Source organism: Numenius arquata, unplaced genomic scaffold (assembly GCF_964106895.1).
Source record: "Numenius arquata unplaced genomic scaffold, bNumArq3.hap1.1 HAP1_SCAFFOLD_543, whole genome shotgun sequence".
In the NCBI taxonomy this organism is placed as follows: domain Eukaryota; kingdom Metazoa; phylum Chordata; class Aves; order Charadriiformes; family Scolopacidae; genus Numenius; species Numenius arquata.
The window spans coordinates 58,573-76,784 of NW_027415694.1; the positions used below are offsets into that span (position 1 = coordinate 58,573).

Here is an 18,212-nt window from a genome sequence, read left to right on the forward strand (position 1 = left end):
TGAGACGGGTATGCAGATCACAGAATCACAGAGTGATCTGGGGTGGGCAGGGACCTCTGGAGACCCCCCAGTCCAACCCCCTGCCAGAGCAGGGTCACCCAGAGCCGGTTGGACGGGAACGTGTCCAGGGGGGGTTTGAACGTCTCCAGAGAAGGAGACTCCACCACCTCCCTGGGCAGCCTCTTCCAGGGCTCTGCCACCCTCACGGGAAAAAAGTTCCTCCTCATGCTTAGGTGGAACTTCTTATGTTCAAGTTTGTGCCCATTACCTCTTGTCCTGTCACTGGGCACCACTGAAAAAAGACTGGCCCCATCCTCCTGACACCCTCCCTTTAAGTATTTATAAGCATTGTTCATATCCCCCCTCAGTCTTCTCTTCTCCAGACTAAAAAGACCCAAGTCCCTCAGCCTCTCGTCATAAGGGAGATGCTCCAGTCCCTTGTCATCTTTGTAGCCCTCTGCTGTACCCTCTCCAGCAGTTCCCTGTCCTTCTGGAACTGGGGAGCCCAGAACTGGACACAGTGCTCCAGGTGTGGCCTCACCAGGGCAAGAGAGATCATTGCTCCTCTTTGTTTCCCTGTCCACAGGCCATGCAGATGACATCTTTTATTCCATCTCCTCGGGGGATCCTCATGGCTACTTCTCCATTGACTCTGCCTCCGGGCAGCTCTGCACCAGCCTCCCCCTCGATCATGAGTCCCAGGCGGTTCTCATTCTGGACGTCCAGGCCCGGAGCGGTTCACCTCCTGCCTACAGCAATACACGCGTGAAAATCTCCGTGTCGGATGTGAATGACAATGTCCCCATGTTCCCAGCTCCCTCTGACTCCATTCTGCTGCCGGAGGCCACGGAACCCGGGACCACGGTGTACACTTTGCAGGCCGAGGACCGTGACAGCGGTGCCAACGGCCAGGTGAACTTTGAGCTGGCATCGGGGGGCGATGGCACCTTCAGCGTGGAGCGCTCGTCGGGGGCGGTGCGACTGATTGGGGCCCTGCAGTACGAAGCCAGCTCAGCCTACAGGCTGGCCATTGTGGCCCGGGACGGTGGCGTCCCCCAGCTCAGCTCCACCTTCATGCTGCTGGTGCACGTGCAAGCCGAGCACGACAACGGGCCCATCTTTGACACACTCACCTACCGCGTGGAGGTGCAGGAGGGTGTCCCCGTCTCCACCCGCTTCCTGCAGGTGCGGGCCCTGGCGCGCGACGCGGAGTCCCTGACCCTCACCTACCACCTGCGCGCTGACGGGGACGCGGCCAGCTTCGGCATCGTGCCCGACAGCGGTTGGCTGTATGTGAAAAGCGCGCTGGACCGGGAGACGCGGGACCTGTACGTGCTCACTGTGCTGGCCTCGGCGGGAGGCAGTGCTGCCGGGGGGGAAGCCCGGAAAACGGGCACCAGCACTGTACGGATCAGCGTCACCGACGAGAACGACAACAGCCCCCGGCTGAGCGAGGAGCGTTACTTCTTCACGGTCCCCGAGAACCAGGCTCCTGGCAGCAGTGTGGGGAGGGTGATGGCGAGTGACCGGGACGCTGGGCAGAACAGCCGACTCACCTACCGCCTGCTCCAGCACGACCCCAGCTTCCTGATCCACACACAGACAGGTGAGGGAATCCCTTGTTTCCTGGGGCTGGGGAGAAAGCCCGGGGCTGGTCAGAAGTGATGCGGGTCAGGTTGGTGCCGCAGCAGAATGCTCGTCTGCCTGCCCCTGTGGTGCTGGGCTCCCCAGCAGCATCCCTGATGCTGCTCTAAAGCGGTTTAGGGCTCTGCTCTAAAGCGGTTTAGGGCTGAGCTGTGTCCCCACCTCTCCCTCCCCTCACAGGGGAGCTCAGCACCAAGCACAGCCTGGACCGGGAGCAGCAGTCCAGCTACCAGCTCCTGGTGATTGTGCAGGATGGGGGGGCGCCGCCCCGCAGTGCCACAGGAACCATCTATGTCACCGTGCTGGACGAGAACGACAACGCTCCCGCGTTCCTCCACGTGGGCAGCGGCCAGGAGCTGCCTGTGCAGGTAGGGGCTGGGGGGAGCCCTGGCAAGGGGGGAGTGTGGTGGCCTCTGGGGCTGGGGCAAGCAGTTCTGCGGGGGAAAAGGGCAGGGGCACCCAGGAGAATCATAGAATCATAGAATCATTCAGGTTGGAAAAGACCCTTGGGATCATTGAGTCCAACCATCAACCCCACTCTACAAAGTTCTCCCCTACACCATATCCCCCAACACCACATCTAAACGGCTCTTAAACACATCCAGGGATGGTGACTCAACCACCTCCCTGGGCAGCCTGTTCCAGTGTCTGACCACTCTCTCTGTGAAGAATTGTTTCCTAATGTCCAGTCTAAACCTACCCTGCTGCAGCTTGAAGCCATTCCCTCTCGTTCTATCGCTAATTACCTGTGAGAAGAGACCAGCATCAACCTCTCTACAATGTCCTTTCAAGTAGTTGTAGAGAGAATTTCGGGGTGGGGGATGAGGGGGCACAGGGTGCATCCGTGCAGTAGCCAGGGCGGTGTAGTGAGTCTGACCGAGCTGTGGTGAGGTGGGCACGTCCTGGGGAAATACAGACGCCTCTGTGCACAGAGCGGGTGAGGGCTGCTGAGGGCTCTGAGACCAGGACGGACCAGCAGAGAGAAGGTCTCGGCTCACGCTTGCCTGCAAGGAGGGAAGGAGAAAGGGAGCCCTAAAGCTGACCCCGGCAGAGCCAGGAGGAGGGAGGCAGGGGCTGCCGTTAACTTCTAGGTCTCGGGACTTTTGGTGTGGTCACTCAGCTTTCTGGGAGGTCGAGGAAGCGCTGCCCAGCTGGACTTTGCCCTCACAAGGGGTTTCTGAGAATCTGCTGAGGGTCCCAGCCCAGCTTTCCCTCTCAGCACTGTGTGGTGGTGTCCCGGTGGTCACTGAGTGTGCTGCAGACTGAGTCATGGCTGTGCTGCTCAACAGAAGTGGCCAAGGACCAGCCCCACACCCCCAGCTGGCCACATCTGCTCTGCTGTGGCCCTGCCGAGTGGCCCCTGCGGCCAGGGCTTGCCTGAGCCAGCCCAGTGGCGCTGGCAGCAACAGAGCAGGACAGGCATGGGGGCCCTGTCCTCATCTCCCCCCCTCCCAGAGTGGGGAGAACCTGCAGCTGAAAGGATGTGGCTGCTCCACACGTTGCTGCGCTTGGGGCAGTGTGCTCAAAGCCACTTTCACCATGTCGTTAACAGCATGGTGATGCGATCACAACCTTCCTCTATCACAAGTCCTGCCCGAGCTGCACACCGTAGAATCACTGCAGGGTTTGGGTGGGAAGGGACCTTACAGCCCCCCCCAGTGCCACCCCCTGCCCTGGGCAGGGACACCTCCCACCAGAGCAGGTTGCTCCAAGCCCCCTCCAACCTGGCCTTGAACCCCTCCAGGGATGGGGCAGCCACAGCTTCTCTGGGCAACCTGGGCCAGGGTCTCACCACCCTCACAGCAAAGAAGTTCTTCCCCACATCTCATCTCCATCTCCCCTCTTTCAGTGTCAAACCCTTCCCCCTCCTCCTATGGCTCCCCTCCCTCATCCAGAGTCCCTCCCCAGCTTTCCTGGAGCGCCCCCCTTTAGGGACTGGAAGGGGCTCGAAGGTCTCCCCGGAGCCTTCTCTTCTCCAGGCTGAGAAGAGGCAGGTCAGAGAAGACGGGACTATATCAGCAGGTCACTGCTGCACCTGGGTGGCCATTGTGGTCTGGGCCAGACTGGCCACCAGCACGGGACCCTGGGGACACTCTGCAGCTCCAGCCAGACCTTCCTTCTTCATTACTTTTTCCCTTCCCATTCCAGGTCGTGGCCATGCCTTGCCTGGCCGCCTTCTTGCGTGTCCCAGGGGCCCTCTCTGCTGGCGGGATGTTCTGGCAGGGCTGGGCCCGGGTGAAGGCACCTCTTGGGGGTGCGTGGAGGCAGAGGAAGGCAGAGTCAGCCTGAGCGGGGCTCTGGCCCTTGGACCACTGCTGCTGGCCAGGGGCCACCCAGCTGGGGCATCGCTGAGGCTGAGGCCGGTCGGGCTCTGCTCAACGGCGTTGGTCACTCTGTGCCCACAGTCCCCTGTGTCCCATCTCCTCTAGGGACACCCGCAGCGCTCACACAGCAGGTTCTGCAGCTGGTTCCAGTGCTTGGGGGAGTGACATGCTGGGACAGTCCTGCTAGAGCTCGGAAGGTTCCTTCTCATACAAAAGCGTCCTTCAGGGCAAGGCTGGGACGGGTTCAGGGTCCTGAAGGTAAATGCTGTGACGGTTTTGAACGAAAGAAATATTTGGGCACTTTGGTTTGAAGCTCTCCTGCTGGAAGCACTGGTAGAGAAGGGTGAAGCACAGGAAGAGGCCACTGTTAATGCTGATTTCGGTGTAGGAAGAAGGCTTGGAGGGAGAGCCGGAGAGGGACTCTTTGTCGGGAGAGGTAGTGACAGGACAAGGGGTAACGGTTTTAAATTGGAAGAGGGGAGATTTAGATTCGATATTAGGAGGAAATTCTTTACCGTGAGGGTGGTGAGGCACTGGAACAGGTTGCCCAGGGAAGTTGTGGCTGCCCCATCCCTGGAAGTGTTTAAGGCCAGGCTGGATGGGGCTTTGAGCAACCTGCTCTAGTGGAGGTGTCCCTGCCCATGGCAGGGGAGTTGGAACTCCATGATCTTTAAGGTCCCTTCCAACTCTAACCATTCTATGATTCTATGATTCTGTGAATGATAGATGCAAAGCTCAGACATTTTGCTGCAGACTTGTTTGGTGAGATGTTCCTTCATCCTGTTCCTACCTCTGTTCCTGACGGAGCAGAGGGAGGTTTCTGTGTCAGCACCTCGCTCCGGGCATCAGCGAGAGGGGTGTCTCCGTGCAGGGCTGCGAGATGGGACCGTCGGGCTCGCTGTGACACAGTGGCGGGACCAGTGGGTGGCCACACAGGACCTGCCGAGGCAATGGGTCCTCTGGGGAATGGTGACTGGGAAAGGGAGAGGGAGAAGAGGTCTATTCGCAGAGGAGGGGCGTCACTGGTGGTGCCTGAGACTGGTGTCCTGGCCATTTAGCATTTTCATACACCCTCCAGAAGAGGTGACCGTTGATGTCACCGGTGTATTCATAGTAAAAAAGATGAGGGCTCCCTGTGAGGAACTGTAGAAGGATCTTGGATTCTGTGATTCTGTGAGATGGAATTCACTGTTGCCAACTGGAAGGCGATAGACCCGGCAAAGAGCAATATGAATTTCAGTGACACAGCGCTGGGCTCTGCATCGGCTGCCTCAGTTTAGGGAGAAGATCCCTGAACTGGGGCATCGCTGTGAAATCACTGCTGTGTGAAAATGCCAGCTCAGGGCTCAGCCGCAGTCAAAAAGGCAAATCGAACACTGAGTGTTACTAGGAAAGGGACAGGGAATGAAAGAAAACATGGTGACCCTACATCTCGGATTCCGCACACGCTCTCTGCCCGGCCTCCGTTCCGCTAAGCAGCGGTGCTAGAAAAAGATGTTAATGTGATCTCCAGCAGATAATGGTCTCCACGCAGAAAGAAAATCCTTGAGTGTTCTTTGGCGTGGAAGAAGCTGCAGGAACAGAAGGGGGGTGGGCAGTGGATAGCGCAGGGAAAGCCGGGGGCAAGGTAGAAGTTGCTTTTTTCACCACACAAGACCTAGGCAGCTTCATAAGAAACGGTCAGGCAGCAGGTTTAAAATAAACAAAGGCAGTACCTTTTCATGCAGAACGTAATTAAATTGTGAAATCATTGCCAAAAGTTGCATGGGTTCAAAATTAGATGAATTCATGGAAAGAAAAAAATCCATCAAGGGCTGTTGAACAAAAATACGGTCTGTGGCTGAGGAAGTGACTTGGCCACGGGCTGCAGGAAGGCAGGAGGTGTCACGGGGGGGTTATTCCATATGTACCCTATTTCTTGCATCTTCCCTGCATACCCACTGCCGGGCACCCCCAGAGCTGTGCCGGTGGCCGAGATGGGGCTCTCTCCTCTTTGGGGCGAGCTGGTGTTCGCAGCAGCCTCCCTGGAGGCGTCTGACCAGGAGGTCCCTGCCCGGCAGCAGTTGGCTGAGGCGGGGGTTTTTGCAGAGGTTTTTGCCGAGGCACGACCACTTCTGCTGTTTATTCCTCTGTTTGTGCCTCTGAAATGGCGTTTGTAGATGGAGCCTGTGTGGATGCCACTCATTTGACTCCTCCGCTGAGTCACCGCTTGCCTCCAATGGAGTTTGGCTCCTGGAGGAAGGGGGAGTGTGGCCACGGACGTGGAGCAGAAGCCCCCTGCGTCCTGGCGGAGGGCAATTAGGGACAGCATGGGGGGCAGCCCCTGCAGAGGAGAGGCTGGAAGGGGCTTCCTAAGCACGGCCCTGCTCGGAGGTGTCCACGCAGACGCTCCTTTTCACGAGCAGCCCGGCTATATTTAGGTCTTCTGCCTCTATCACCATTGTGAAACGCTGCTCCAGATTCCTTGATCTGGTAGTTAGAAACCATCTCTTAATTTCCAGCCTAAACTAATTTCTGACCACTTTATACTCATTTGTTCTTGTGCCAATATTGTGTTTTTGCTTAAATAGCTCTTCTCTCTCCTCGGAATTTCCCTCCCCTCTGCCCGGTGTTTACAGAGCACAGTCACATCACTGCTTGGAGTTCAGCTCCTCCGGCCCCCCCTCCCTGAGCCACCCTCCCCGGGGCCAGTGGCTTGTGCAGCAGCATTAACACTTGCCCCCTCCCGGGAGCCTGCAGCCTCTTTCCTCGGGTTCTTGCTCTGTTCCACTTGCCTTTTCCATAAATGCATCAAAGAGGTCCCACACAGAGCTCGCCCAGCACGGCTGGTCTGTGAGGGTGATTTGTGCCGGGGGGGGTGCCCATGGGATGTGGATTTGAGGTCTGTAACCTTGGGATGTGGATGTGATGTCTTCTGGTGTGGAAGGGACCGCAGAGTCCGTGCCCAGGGGGGTTCTGCCTGTGAGGTGTGGGGGGTGCGAGGAGCGGAGACAGGGATGGGCTGTTTGCTGAGGGCGCTCCCAAGAACTGACAGTGGTGGGGGGCTGTGGTGGGGATGTGTCCGTCTCCATAACTATCCAGGTCCTTGCACGAGGTGCTGTTCCCTGCGGTCTCTGTCAGGACACTGGTAACTCACCTTGGAACGTGGGGGTAGTTGAGCGGGTTCGTAATTAACATCTCGATGGTGCTGCGATGTGCTGGTGTAAAATGGTGGTGCAGGTGCCAGCAGCCAGGCAGTCAGCGGTGCCAACTGGGAACAACGGAGAGAAGGGAAAAGCCCTATGAGTCCCGGTGTCTGAGCCCAGGAAAAACTGCCGGCTGCATTTCCAGGGATCGCAGACCTCCCGGGGCTGGCTGGTGGGAGCTGGGGAAATCGCCCCCCATTTCCACGGTGCCTGCCCTCAAGCCCCTCAGCGCCCACACCTCTGCGGGGGGCAGAGAGAACCGGGACTGCCCTGGAGCCCTGGATTTTCCCAGCTGTAGGGGCTTCGGGTGTGATAGGGGTGGAACAGTGTCCACCCATCACCCTGCAGCTCGCTCCCAGCTGGTTGTCAGGGCAGAAACTCCCTGTGCCAGCTTTGCCGCAGGCTCCTCCGTGTTGTCCAGCTTCAGGCACAGCCTGTGGGCCTTGCCGGGGGGCTGTGCCGTGGGTGGGGTGCAGGGGCTGGTGCAGATCCCGTGCCGAGCTGGGGGGGTCTGTGGGGGCGGTCTGAAGGTGCCCTGTGCCCCTCAGCCACTCCCTGGGCTGTGCCGCAGGTGCTGGAAGAGAAGCCGTCGGGACTCCTGGTCGCCTCCCTGCAAGCCAAGGACCCCGACGAGGGTGAGAACGGGACCATCATCTACTCGCTGATAGGTATGAGCCGCGGAAGTGACTAATTGGTGCTGCCTTGTGGCCATCACCCCTGCGGGCAGATGGGTGCCCGCTGCCTGACCCCCCCCCCCCCCCCCCGCTCCCCTCTCCATCCCAGCCGCCCCTGCCCCCCTCCTCTCTGCCTCCCCCTCCAGCATTTCCCCTTCTCCCCGCAGGAGCCTGGGCAGAGCGTTTCACCCTGCACATGGCCACGGGAGAGCTGCGGACGGCCACGGTTCTGCGCCGCTCTGACCGCCCCGAGTACATCTTCACTGTGACGGCCAGCGACCGGGGCACACTGCCCCGCAGCACGTCGGCCATCGTCCGCGTCCAGGTACCAGCACCCTGGCCCCTGTTGTCCCTGCATCACCCACCCCCCTGCCACCCCTTGGAGGACACCGTGCAGCTACTCGGCAGCCTTCCTCCCCCCTTCTCACCCTCCACTGCCTTCGTCCCAGGGCACCTTCTGCCCTTGCTCGGCTCCTGATCCAGCCCTAAGGTCTGTGTGGAGAACTGGGATGGGGAGGGGGGGTCTGTCTGCCACTGCGCGTGGTCTCCTTTGTCGAGTGCTCGGCAGCATTCATGGTAAGCGGTTCTGTCTTCTCCAGACTTGGACAGCCGGCTGTGTCCTAGATGCCCTGTCGCAGGGAAGACCTAAAGAGGTCCCCTGCACAGAGACATTAATTCTTCCCAACATCGACTGAGAAGGGTTCCGGACACGCAGGGGGCTCTCCACCTCTGTATATTTGGCACTCGCTGCCTGACGCATCGGCCCAGGCAGCCAAGTCCTTTCTCTGTCGTTAGTGATGAGCTTCCTCTTACAGCAGAGACTCCGGTTTCCCCCCAGCCCCCCCTTTCGCAGTGCACCATTTCACATCTCCCTGTCCCTGTTCTTGCCGTTCCCAAGGCCATTTGACTCTCCTCGTTTAATGTTCTGCTGCTCCTCTGTGCTGGCAGAGCCCTCTAACACCGTCAGCGGGTTCGTAACACGCTTGGCTTTCTTTTGCCCTTGCACCTATTCCAGGAGCCGCCTATGCAGAGGGCTGTTAATTAATCCCTCTCCCTGAGCCAGTGGTTCTTTTAGTCCTGTCCATCACACCACCACGCTTAGGCTGTGCCTTTCCCCGGTGTAACGGGTGATCCCTGTGTGCTGCTGCACCAGAGCCCGGCCAACACCCGGGCGAGTTAGAGACGCTGTGTTCGCTTCGTCCTTGAAGCTTCATCCCATGATTCTGTGATTCTTGAGGGGAACAGCACCGTGCCAGCCCGGCATGTCTGCCTTTAGCCATTCCACGGTACCTTCTATACCATTTCCTTTTGGTGCCATGGTTGTTCTTGTCATTAAAGTCTTTCTACAGCCTTCGAAGTGTCAAGGCCAGGCTGGCTGTCCCTTGAGCGCCTGTTTGCACCCCTGTAACGTAGCTGTTTGCTTGACAGTCGCTGGTTTTGATACCGCTCGGGGCTGACAGTTTTGCTGTGTTATCTTTTTCCCAGCTCCTTGACATGATTTCACTGAGTTCTTCAACATATTTTCCCTTCAGATAACACTGTGGCTTTTCGTGCATCCTCGCCCCCATCCACAGGTGCCCCTCATCCCCAAATTAACTTCAGTGTCTTTAATAAAAGTAGAGATAGCATTTGTTTATTCTTGGTCATACTGGGTCATCTTCCTTCTCTGTGCCTCTCATCCGGATGGTGTTACCTCTCTTCTTGCCCACTCTTGTTTTGCAGAATGGTTTCTGGGGTGTCTGATGCCTTTGCAGTGCCTAACAGGCACAGAATCAGACCCACAGAATGGTGGAGGCAGGAAGGCACCTCTGGAGCTCCCCTTGTCCAACCACCCTGCCCAGCCAGAGCCACCAGAGACAGTTGCCCAGGACCGTGTCCAGGTGGCTTTTGACTGTCTCCAAGGATGGAGACTCCAGCACCTCTCTGGGCAATCTGTGCAGGTGCTCGGTCACCTCACAGTGAAAAGCGTTTCCTGATCATAGAATCACAGAATCATAGAATGGTTAGAGTTGGAAGGGACCATCTAGTTCAACCCCCCTGCCCTGGGCAGGGACACCTCCACTAGAGCAGGTTGCTCAAAGCCCCATCCAGCCTGGCCTTAAACACTTCCAGGGATGGGGCAGCCACAACTTCCCTGGGCAACCTGTTCCAGTGCCTCACCACCCTCACAGGAAAGAATTTCCTCCTAATATCTAATCTAAATCTCCCCTCTTCCAATTTAAAACCATTCCCCCTTGTCCTGTCACTCCATTTCCTGACAAAGAGTCCCTCTCCGGCTCTCCTGTAGGCTCCCTTCAGATATTGGAAGGCTGCTCTGAGGTCTCCCCGGAGCCTTCTCTTCTCCAGGCTGAACAACCCCAGCTCTCTCAGCCTGTCTTCACAGGGGAGGTGCTCCATCCCTCTGATCATCTTCGTGGCCCTCCTCCTGATGCTCAGAGGGAACCTCCCATGTTCCAGCTTGTGCCCGTGGCCTCTGGTCCTGGCACTGGGTACCACTGGGAGGAGCCTGGCTCCATCCTCTTTGCACCCTCCCTCCAGATATCGATGCACTTTGATCAGATCCCCCCAAGCCTTCTCTGGCCGGTCAGCAGCTCTGTCCCTACCTGCCCGAGCTCCTCAGGTGGAGCACGTCTTCACTCTCTCAAACCCATGCTTAGCTCAGGTTGTTTTTCCTTGTCGGACCACAGGAGCCGAGTCCTGCTCTCTGCAGGCCCCGTGTCCCCCTCTGGCTCCACAACAGTCTGCCGGCACACAGCACGCCAGTGTGTCCCTCACTGCCGCCTCTCCCCACAGGTGCTGCCATCCTCCCGGGTGCTGCCGCGGCCCGATGCCACCGTCCTCACCCTGCACCCCCTTGAGGGGGTGAAGCCGGGGTCTGTGATCGGCTCCGTGGCGCCCCCAGACGCGCCTGCTCGAGGACAACTGACCTACACAGTGGTAGGAGGTGGTGGGGATGGCACCTTCGTGGTGGACAGTGTGACAGGGGAGATTTACGCTGCCCGGGAGCTGGACTATGAGGCTGGGGCACGGCACGTGCTGCAGGTGAGCGCCGAGGACACGCAGCAGGGCTATCCCTCCAGCCGGCTGGTGCTGGTGCAGATCCACGTGCAGGACTGCAACGACCAGGCGCCCACCTTCCCCGAAGACCCCATCACCATCGTGGTGCCGGAGAACGTCCAGGCCGGCTCCTCCATCTTCACCTTCCAGGCGCTGGATGGGGACGGTGTGGGTCCCAACAGCCAGGTTCGCTACGCCCTGCTGCACCAGGAGCCCCCCGCCGCCCCCTTCCAGCTGGACGGCCGCTCGGGGCTGCTCACCCTGCGCCACAGCCTCGACCGGGAGGCGGCCGCCTCCTTCCTCCTGGTGGTGGAGGCCACCGACCAGGCACGCAACATCAGCCAGCGCCGCTCGGCCGCTGTCACCGCCCGCATCTTCGTCACAGATGAGAACGACAACGTGCCCGTCTTCCTTTCGCCTGCGGCCGTCAGCGTCATGGAGGATCAGCCGACGGGTTTTGTGGCGCTGCATGTGGTGGCCCAGGACAACGATCTGGGGGAGAACGGGCGCGTGAGCTACTCGTTGCGAGCAGGAAACAGCGACGGCCGCTTCCACCTCAACCCCAGCACCGGTGAGCACAGGGGGTGCAGAGTGGGTGGTGGTGGGGACACGGGACGTGGGCGCTGAGGAGGGTGCAGGGGTGCGTGGGGATGTAGCATGGGGCACAGGAAGAGACTGGGGAACCTGCAGGAGGGAGACTTGTGGGGTGCGGAGGGGCCCAAGCATAATGCCTGGTTGGCATGAGGTTGGCATGGAGCATGTCCAGAGAAGGGCAACGGAGCTGGTGAGGGGTCTGGAGCACAAGCCTGGTGAGGAGCAGCTGAGGGAGCTGCGGGTGTTCAGCCTGGAGAAAAGGAGGCTGAGGGGAGACCTCACTCTCTCCAACTCCCTGAAAGGAGGGTGTACCGGGGGGGGTGGGTCTCTTCTCCCAAGGAACAGGTGATGGGACAAGAGGAAATGGCCTCAGGTTGCACCAGGGGAGGTTTAACATGGATATTGGGAATAATTTCTTCCCCAAAAGGATTGTCCAGCCTTGAAATAGGCTGCCCAGGGCAGTGGTGGAGTCATCATCCCTGGAGGGATTTCAAAGCTGGGCAGCCGTAGAGCTGAGGGACATGGGTCAGTGGTGGGTTTGTCAGTGTTGGGTTGATGGTTGGACTCGATGATCTGGAAGGTCCCTCCCAACCTGGACAATTCTGACTCTATGGTCCTGCTGTCCCTGCTGAGACCTGGCTGTCCCCTGCTTGCCCTGGTGATGGCACACCCTTGCGATGGCTCTGTCCTGGTCACAGTCGGGTTGGTGCCACGGTCCCAGCTCACCCCTCTCCCCGTCTCTGCAGGTGCGCTCTCCATCGTGCGGGCCCTCAACAGGGAGGAGGTGGTGCAGCACAACCTGACCGTGGTGGCCACAGACCATGGCTTCCCACGCCGCTCCGCCACACAGCTACTGTCCGTGCTGGTGCTGGACGTCAACGATGAGGCTCCTGCTTTTGAAAAACCCGAGTATGAAGCACACATCATGGAGAACTTGCCGGCTGGCAGCTCTGTGCTGCAGGTGGTGGCCACGGACCGGGACCTGGGTGAGGATGCAGGGCAAGGGTGAGCTGCCATGCTCGGTGAGGGGCCCTTCTGGAGGTGCAGCACCCAGGACCGGGAGCACCCAGCTCCTTTGCACCTGGCTTGGAGAGCATGGCTGACCACAGAGGGAAGGGTCATCACCTGGAGATGGGAGATGGGCTGAGTCCTGGGAGAAGCTGAGAACGAGAACAGGGACTGTGATTCCCTCTGCTCCCCAAGACAGTGGCCTTTGTTCCTTGGAGGTTCCTTGGCCCATCGTCCCTTCCAGGAGCTGGGCTGGGCTGGGACCTCCCTCCACCCCACATCTCTGCCCCAGCTTTACTTGCCATCACCCTCTCCCCTGGGTGGGAGACCTGGGAGGAGGGAGGAGTGGGGGGCTCTGGGGTTGCTCCTGTGCTGCCCTCAAACCATGTTCCTCCCTGCAGGTGCCAATGGACAGGTGTCCTACGGGACCCTCTCTGGGGGTCCCTTCTCCATCCACCCACAGACGGGGCTTATTGTCACCACGCGTGCCCTGGACCGGGAGGAGCAGGAGCAGCACGTGCTGATGGGTGGGTTGGGCTGTGCTGGTGAACGAGGGCTCGGCAGGCATTGGGCAGAGGGGGGCAGGTGGGTGCTCCCCACTGCTGGGGTGGGGCAGGCCATGGGAACTGATGGCCATGGTCCAGAGGAGGCCCTGGAGATGCTGGGAGGGCTGGAGCCCCTCTGCTGGGAGGGGGGGCTGAGAGAGTTGGGGGGGTTCAGCCTGGAGAAGAGAAGGCTCCAGTGAGACCTTCGAGCCCCTTCCAGTCCCTAAAGGGGGGGGCTCCAGGAAAGCTGGGGAGGGACTCTGGATGAGGGAGGGGAGCCATAGGAGGAGGGGGAAGGGTTTGACACCGAAAGAGGGGAGATGGAGATGAGATGTGGGGAAGAAGTTCTTTGCTGTGAGGGTGGTGAGAGCCTGGCCCAGGTTGCCCCGAGAAGCTGTGGCTGCCCCATCCCTGGAGGGGTTCAAGGCCAGGTTGGAGGGGGCTTGGAGCAACCTGGTGTGGTGGGAGGTGCCCCTGCCCAGGGCAGGGGGTGGCACTGGGGGGGCTGTAAGGTCCCTTCCCACCCAAACCACTCTGATTCTGTTCTATGGGGTTTGTGGGGCAGGCAGGGTTGGTGGGTGGTTTGAGCAGGCAGGAACGCCGGTGGTCCCATGCCTGGCTGCCCCTGTGACTGTCTGGGCATTGGCATGTGACAGCCTTGATGGCGGCTGCCAGTCCTGGGGGCAGCCTGCAGTGCTCTCCCTGTGTTCCTGCAGTCTATGCGCGGGACGGTGGGCTGCCCCCCAACCTCTCCAAGGCGACCGTGCGGATAACAGTAGGGGATGAGAACGACCACGCGCCGCGCCTGGAGAGTGAGTCCTGCTCCGTGGAGGTCCCCGAGAACCAGAGCCACGTGGCACTCTACACCCTGCGGGCCACCGATCCCGACGGGGGCGAGAACGGGCGCCTGGAATACCGTGTGGCAGGTGAGGTGCAGGGAGCTCTGTACCTTCTCCCTCGACTGTTGGCAAGGGCTGTTCACCCTGGATTGCCCATGGCTCTGGGAAGCATCATCTGTGACAGTTCCACCTCAGTTCTCTCCTGCTCCAAACCACGTGTAGCTGCTGCCACCTCCCAGCTCTCTGGTTTCTCTGCCCCCAGTAAAGAGCACCCCGAGGTCTGGACAGGCTGCACTGCCTCATTCCCCAGGCTCTTGTCTGGTTTCCCAGGCTTGGACTAGTCCCATCCCTCTCATGGCTGCTCTGGCCTCTTGAATTTACAGGTTGGTGAGATCTCTTCCCTGTGATCATGCCATGCGTTATCCAGGGGCTTCCTGTGACAGCAGCGCTGGCCTGTAAGGCGCTGGAGCCCGTTCTTACACGCACACACACACACACAGAGACATACAGAGCTGGACCAAGGAGGTTCAGTCCCACCAGGGCCTTAGAGACCAGCCCACTCTGCCCTCCCTGCCAGGCCCCACTGGGATGGACTTTGTGCTGTCTTCTCCATAGGGCAGGTCCTGCCTTGCACCAGTTATAGTCACGCTGGCTTGTTATTCCCTCTCTTCTTTTCCAGATGGAGACCCTGGGCAGGATTTCAGCCTAGACCCAGTCTCGGGTGTCCTCTCCACTGCTCATGCCCTCGACCGGGAGCAAGTTGCATCCTACAGCCTCACAGTGGTGGTGCAAGACCACGGCACCCCCCCGCGCAGTGCCACCATGTCAGTGAACGTGCAGGTTTTGGACCTGAACGACAACGCGCCTGGTTTTGCTCAGGCCACGTATGCGGTCGAGGTGCCTGAGGACTTGCCAGTCGGCTCCCTGGTGCTGCAGCTGGTGGCTGAGGACCCTGACGAAGGCACCAATGGGCAGGTCTCTTACTACCTGGGCAACGAGTCGCTTGGCATGTTCCAGGTCGAGCCGCAGAGCGGGCGCATCAGAAGTGCCCAGGCTCTGGACCGGGAACGACACCCCAGCTACAGCTTCCTGGCCAAGGCTGTGGACTCGGCGCCGTGGGAGCCCAAGAGCGCAGCTGTGCGTGTCACCGTCACCGTGCGGGACGTCAATGACCATGCCCCTGCCTTCCTGCACAGCCCCCTCACCGTCAACCTGTCCCGCCACACGCCGCTCAAGCAGGTCGTGGCCACCATGAGGGCGGAGGACAGGGATGCGGGCGCCAACGCCTCCATCCTCTATCGCCTCGCCACCCCCAACTCTGCCTTTGCTATCAACTCCTACACGGGGGAGATCCAGCTGCTGCAGCCCCTGGGCTCGCTCAGCCAGCGCCAGCGGACACTCTTCATCCTGGCCACCGACCTGGGGCAGCCGGCCCTCTCCTCCACCGGGGTGGTGGTGATCCACATCCAGGAGGAGCCCTACCAGGGGCTGCGCTTCCCCCGCAGCACCAGTGACGTGGCCCTGCCAGAAAACGCTGCCCCAGGTATGAGCTGGGCAGGGTGACCAGCAAGGGCTGGGATGCAGTGGGACGGGAGGGAAGGTGGGCGCTGGGCTGGCAAAGCTGTGGGAAACTCAAACCTGGGAGCGCCATTGGGGACCCCCATTATGCATTGGGTAGACCCGAGGGAGTGCAGGGTCTGGCTGGTGCCCAGGCTGCCCAGGGTGGTGGTCCCTGTGGGTTTTCTCAGGCTGTTCAGGGCACTGTAGGCAGTCACAGGCACCCAGTGGCTCCTGGAAGGTCTCCAGGAGTCACAGTGAGACCATAGAGGGGCCATGGACAGGCCCCACAAATACTGGCTGCTCCCAGCCCAAAATTACCCTTAGCTCTCGCTTCCCCTGCAGCAGTGTCCTTGGGCAGAGCCGTGCTCCTGTGGTACAGTGTGTGCTGCCCCCACACCCCCTGACCCCCTCTGCCACCCCCCCACCCTGAGGCTCTACTGCCCCTTCACACCCTCCACTCTCTCCCAGGCACCGCTGTGGCAAACATCCAGGCTACGCACACAGGGGGCTCTTCGGGGCGCATCACCTACAGCATCGTCAGCGGCAACGAGAAGAACGCGTTCCTCATCCAGCCCAGTTCAGGTACGGCACCCAGACCACCCAGAGAAGCAGCAAGTTGGGGGGCAGCAGTGCTCTGCCAGTGCCTGCTCTGCTATCACAAGGCTCTGAGCCCCCCCAGAGTCCCAGAAAGCTGCCCACACCCTGGGCTGCATCCAGCTTTGGGGCTACAGGAGATGGACCTGTCAGAGTGGGGCCAGAGGAGGCCACGGAGATGCTGGGAGGGCTGGAGCCCCTCTGCTGGGAGGGGGGGCTGAGAGAGTTGGGGGGGTTCAGCCTGGAGAAGAGAAGGCTCCAGTGAGACCTTCGAGCCCCTTCCAGTCCCTAAAGGGGGGGGCTCCAGGAAAGCCTGGGATGAGGGAGGGGAGCCATGGGACGAGGGGGAAGGGTTTGACACTGAAAGAGGGGAGATGGAGATGAGATGTGGGGAAGAAGTTCTTTGCTGTGAGGGTGGTGAGAGCCTGGCCCAGGTTGCCCCGAGAAGCTGTGGCTGCCCCATCCCTGGAGGGGTTCAAGGCCAGGTTGGAGGGGGCTTGGAGCAACCTGGTGTGGTGGGAGGTGCCCCTGCCCAGGGCAGGGGGTGGCACTGGGGGGGCTGTAAGGTCCCTTCCCACCCAAACCCTTCTATGATTCTATGACATGAGAAGGTAAATCCTCGTAGCACAGATGTCAAGCTGGAGCTTCTTGTTAAAACCCCATGCTCTTGTGCCTGCTGGACAGTTGGGTTTGTGACAGGATCCCATGCTGACGGATCTTTCTGACACTGTGCTTGTACTCTCTAAAGCCCATGGCCACTGTCCAGGTCCTTGTGGCCATTGGCAGCGTGATTAAGTACTGGCCACTGCGAGTTGCCCGTGGGCATGGCAGGAAGTGCTCAGCCGTGCACCAATACCCCTCTGAAATCACAGTGCCCGTGGCAGCCCGCTGTCCTCACACATCCCCTGCCAACGCTGCCTGGTCCCTGAGCCAGCACCCGGGTCTCTGAGCCAGCAGTCACCATGCTCCTTCCTGTACCCAGGTCTCTCAGCCGCAGCCTACATGGCTGCCATTACATCCTGGGGGTGAAAGCCACCCCAGGTGCTTCCCAGGCCCCCGTGGGGCTGCCAGAGCCATGGCCAGAACAGACCCCACACAGCCCTTCTCCCCCCTCACCTTCCCAGCCCTGTCTGCAGCCAGACCCCAAACAGGGACCACGCTCCCTGGTGTGGGAGCCAAGATCTGCAAGGTCTGTCCTGCAGAGAGGTCCCCTCTCCCTGCCCTGCTGGGCTCTGCTGCACCCTGCGTGGCTGTGACTCTGGTCTGTGTGGCTGTGACGCCCGTCTGCGTGGCTGTGACACCCATCTGTGTGGCTGTGACGCCCGTCTGCGTGGCTGTGACACCCGTCTGCGTGGCCAGTTGCTGTGCTGTGCTGCAGCAAGGCCCAGTGGGACCACAGAACCGCAAATCTCTCCGTGATCCCTGTCCCTTTGTGTCCCTTCAGCTTGTCTCTGCTCCAGCCGTGTGTCCCTGTGGCTCTCAGAACTCCTCGGATGCGTCCTGACTGCACTTCAGTCACACCTTGGTTGCTGTGGCGATGCCACTTCATTTCGATGAGGAAACTTTTCCCTTGGGCAAAGTGCCCAGAATACAGGGTTTTTCCCTTAAAACATGTCCCTCCTTGAGTCCCATTTGCCTTTCTGTGGGACACTGCCCTGCTTTCTCCAGGGCTGGAGCACCACAGCGAAGGATCCCGGGGGCTGGCACAGCACTGCCCTCCTGGCCGGTGCCAGCTGCCAAGCAGCGTTACACGGGGCCATGTCCTTCGGCTCTGCCGTGACAATGGGCCACTGCAAGGACAGTCCTTGGCTGTCCTCAGCCATCCCGAGGCTCGACTCCTTCCAGGGAGGAGCAGGGGTGATGGCCACAGGAGCTGAGCGGGGGCTTTGCATGGGAGAGTGGACTCAAGTGCCTGCAGTGGGTGAGGGCAGGGCAGAGGAATGTCACAGGAGCATCCTCAGCCCCGCTGTGGCTCCTCAGGCTCCGCTGCTGCTGTCCCGGGCAGGAGCCGCCCTTCGGAAGGGGGACTGCTGCTGGCGGCTCTCCTTGTGTTCTCCCTGGGCCTGGCGGTGGCAGCCGAACGGTGCCAGAGGGGCAGGGAGCCCGGCCGGCTGCCAGCCCGGGGGCTGCAGGGGGTGAGGACGCAGCTGGTGTCGGCTGTGTGCGCTGGAACTCGGGATCACAACGC

At 60.3% G+C, this 18,212-nt stretch overlaps 1 protein-coding gene across 1 annotated transcript in view; it reads left to right on the plus strand.

Moving 5' to 3' along the window:
• The window catches only part of DCHS1 (dachsous cadherin-related 1), a 46,562-nt gene that overhangs the window by 20,535 nt on the left and 7,815 nt on the right, over positions 1 to 18,212 (plus strand). The window contains exons 5-14 of the mRNA XM_074167877.1: positions 587 to 1,606; positions 1,825 to 2,012; positions 7,725 to 7,821; positions 7,995 to 8,152; positions 10,621 to 11,455; positions 12,225 to 12,464; positions 12,888 to 13,013; positions 13,748 to 13,957; positions 14,550 to 15,413; positions 15,899 to 16,012. Coding sequence (XP_074023978.1) covers positions 587 to 1,606; positions 1,825 to 2,012; positions 7,725 to 7,821; positions 7,995 to 8,152; positions 10,621 to 11,455; positions 12,225 to 12,464; positions 12,888 to 13,013; positions 13,748 to 13,957; positions 14,550 to 15,413; positions 15,899 to 16,012 — 3,852 coding nt within the window. The remainder of the gene's footprint in view (positions 1 to 586; positions 1,607 to 1,824; positions 2,013 to 7,724; positions 7,822 to 7,994; positions 8,153 to 10,620; positions 11,456 to 12,224; positions 12,465 to 12,887; positions 13,014 to 13,747; positions 13,958 to 14,549; positions 15,414 to 15,898; positions 16,013 to 18,212) is intronic.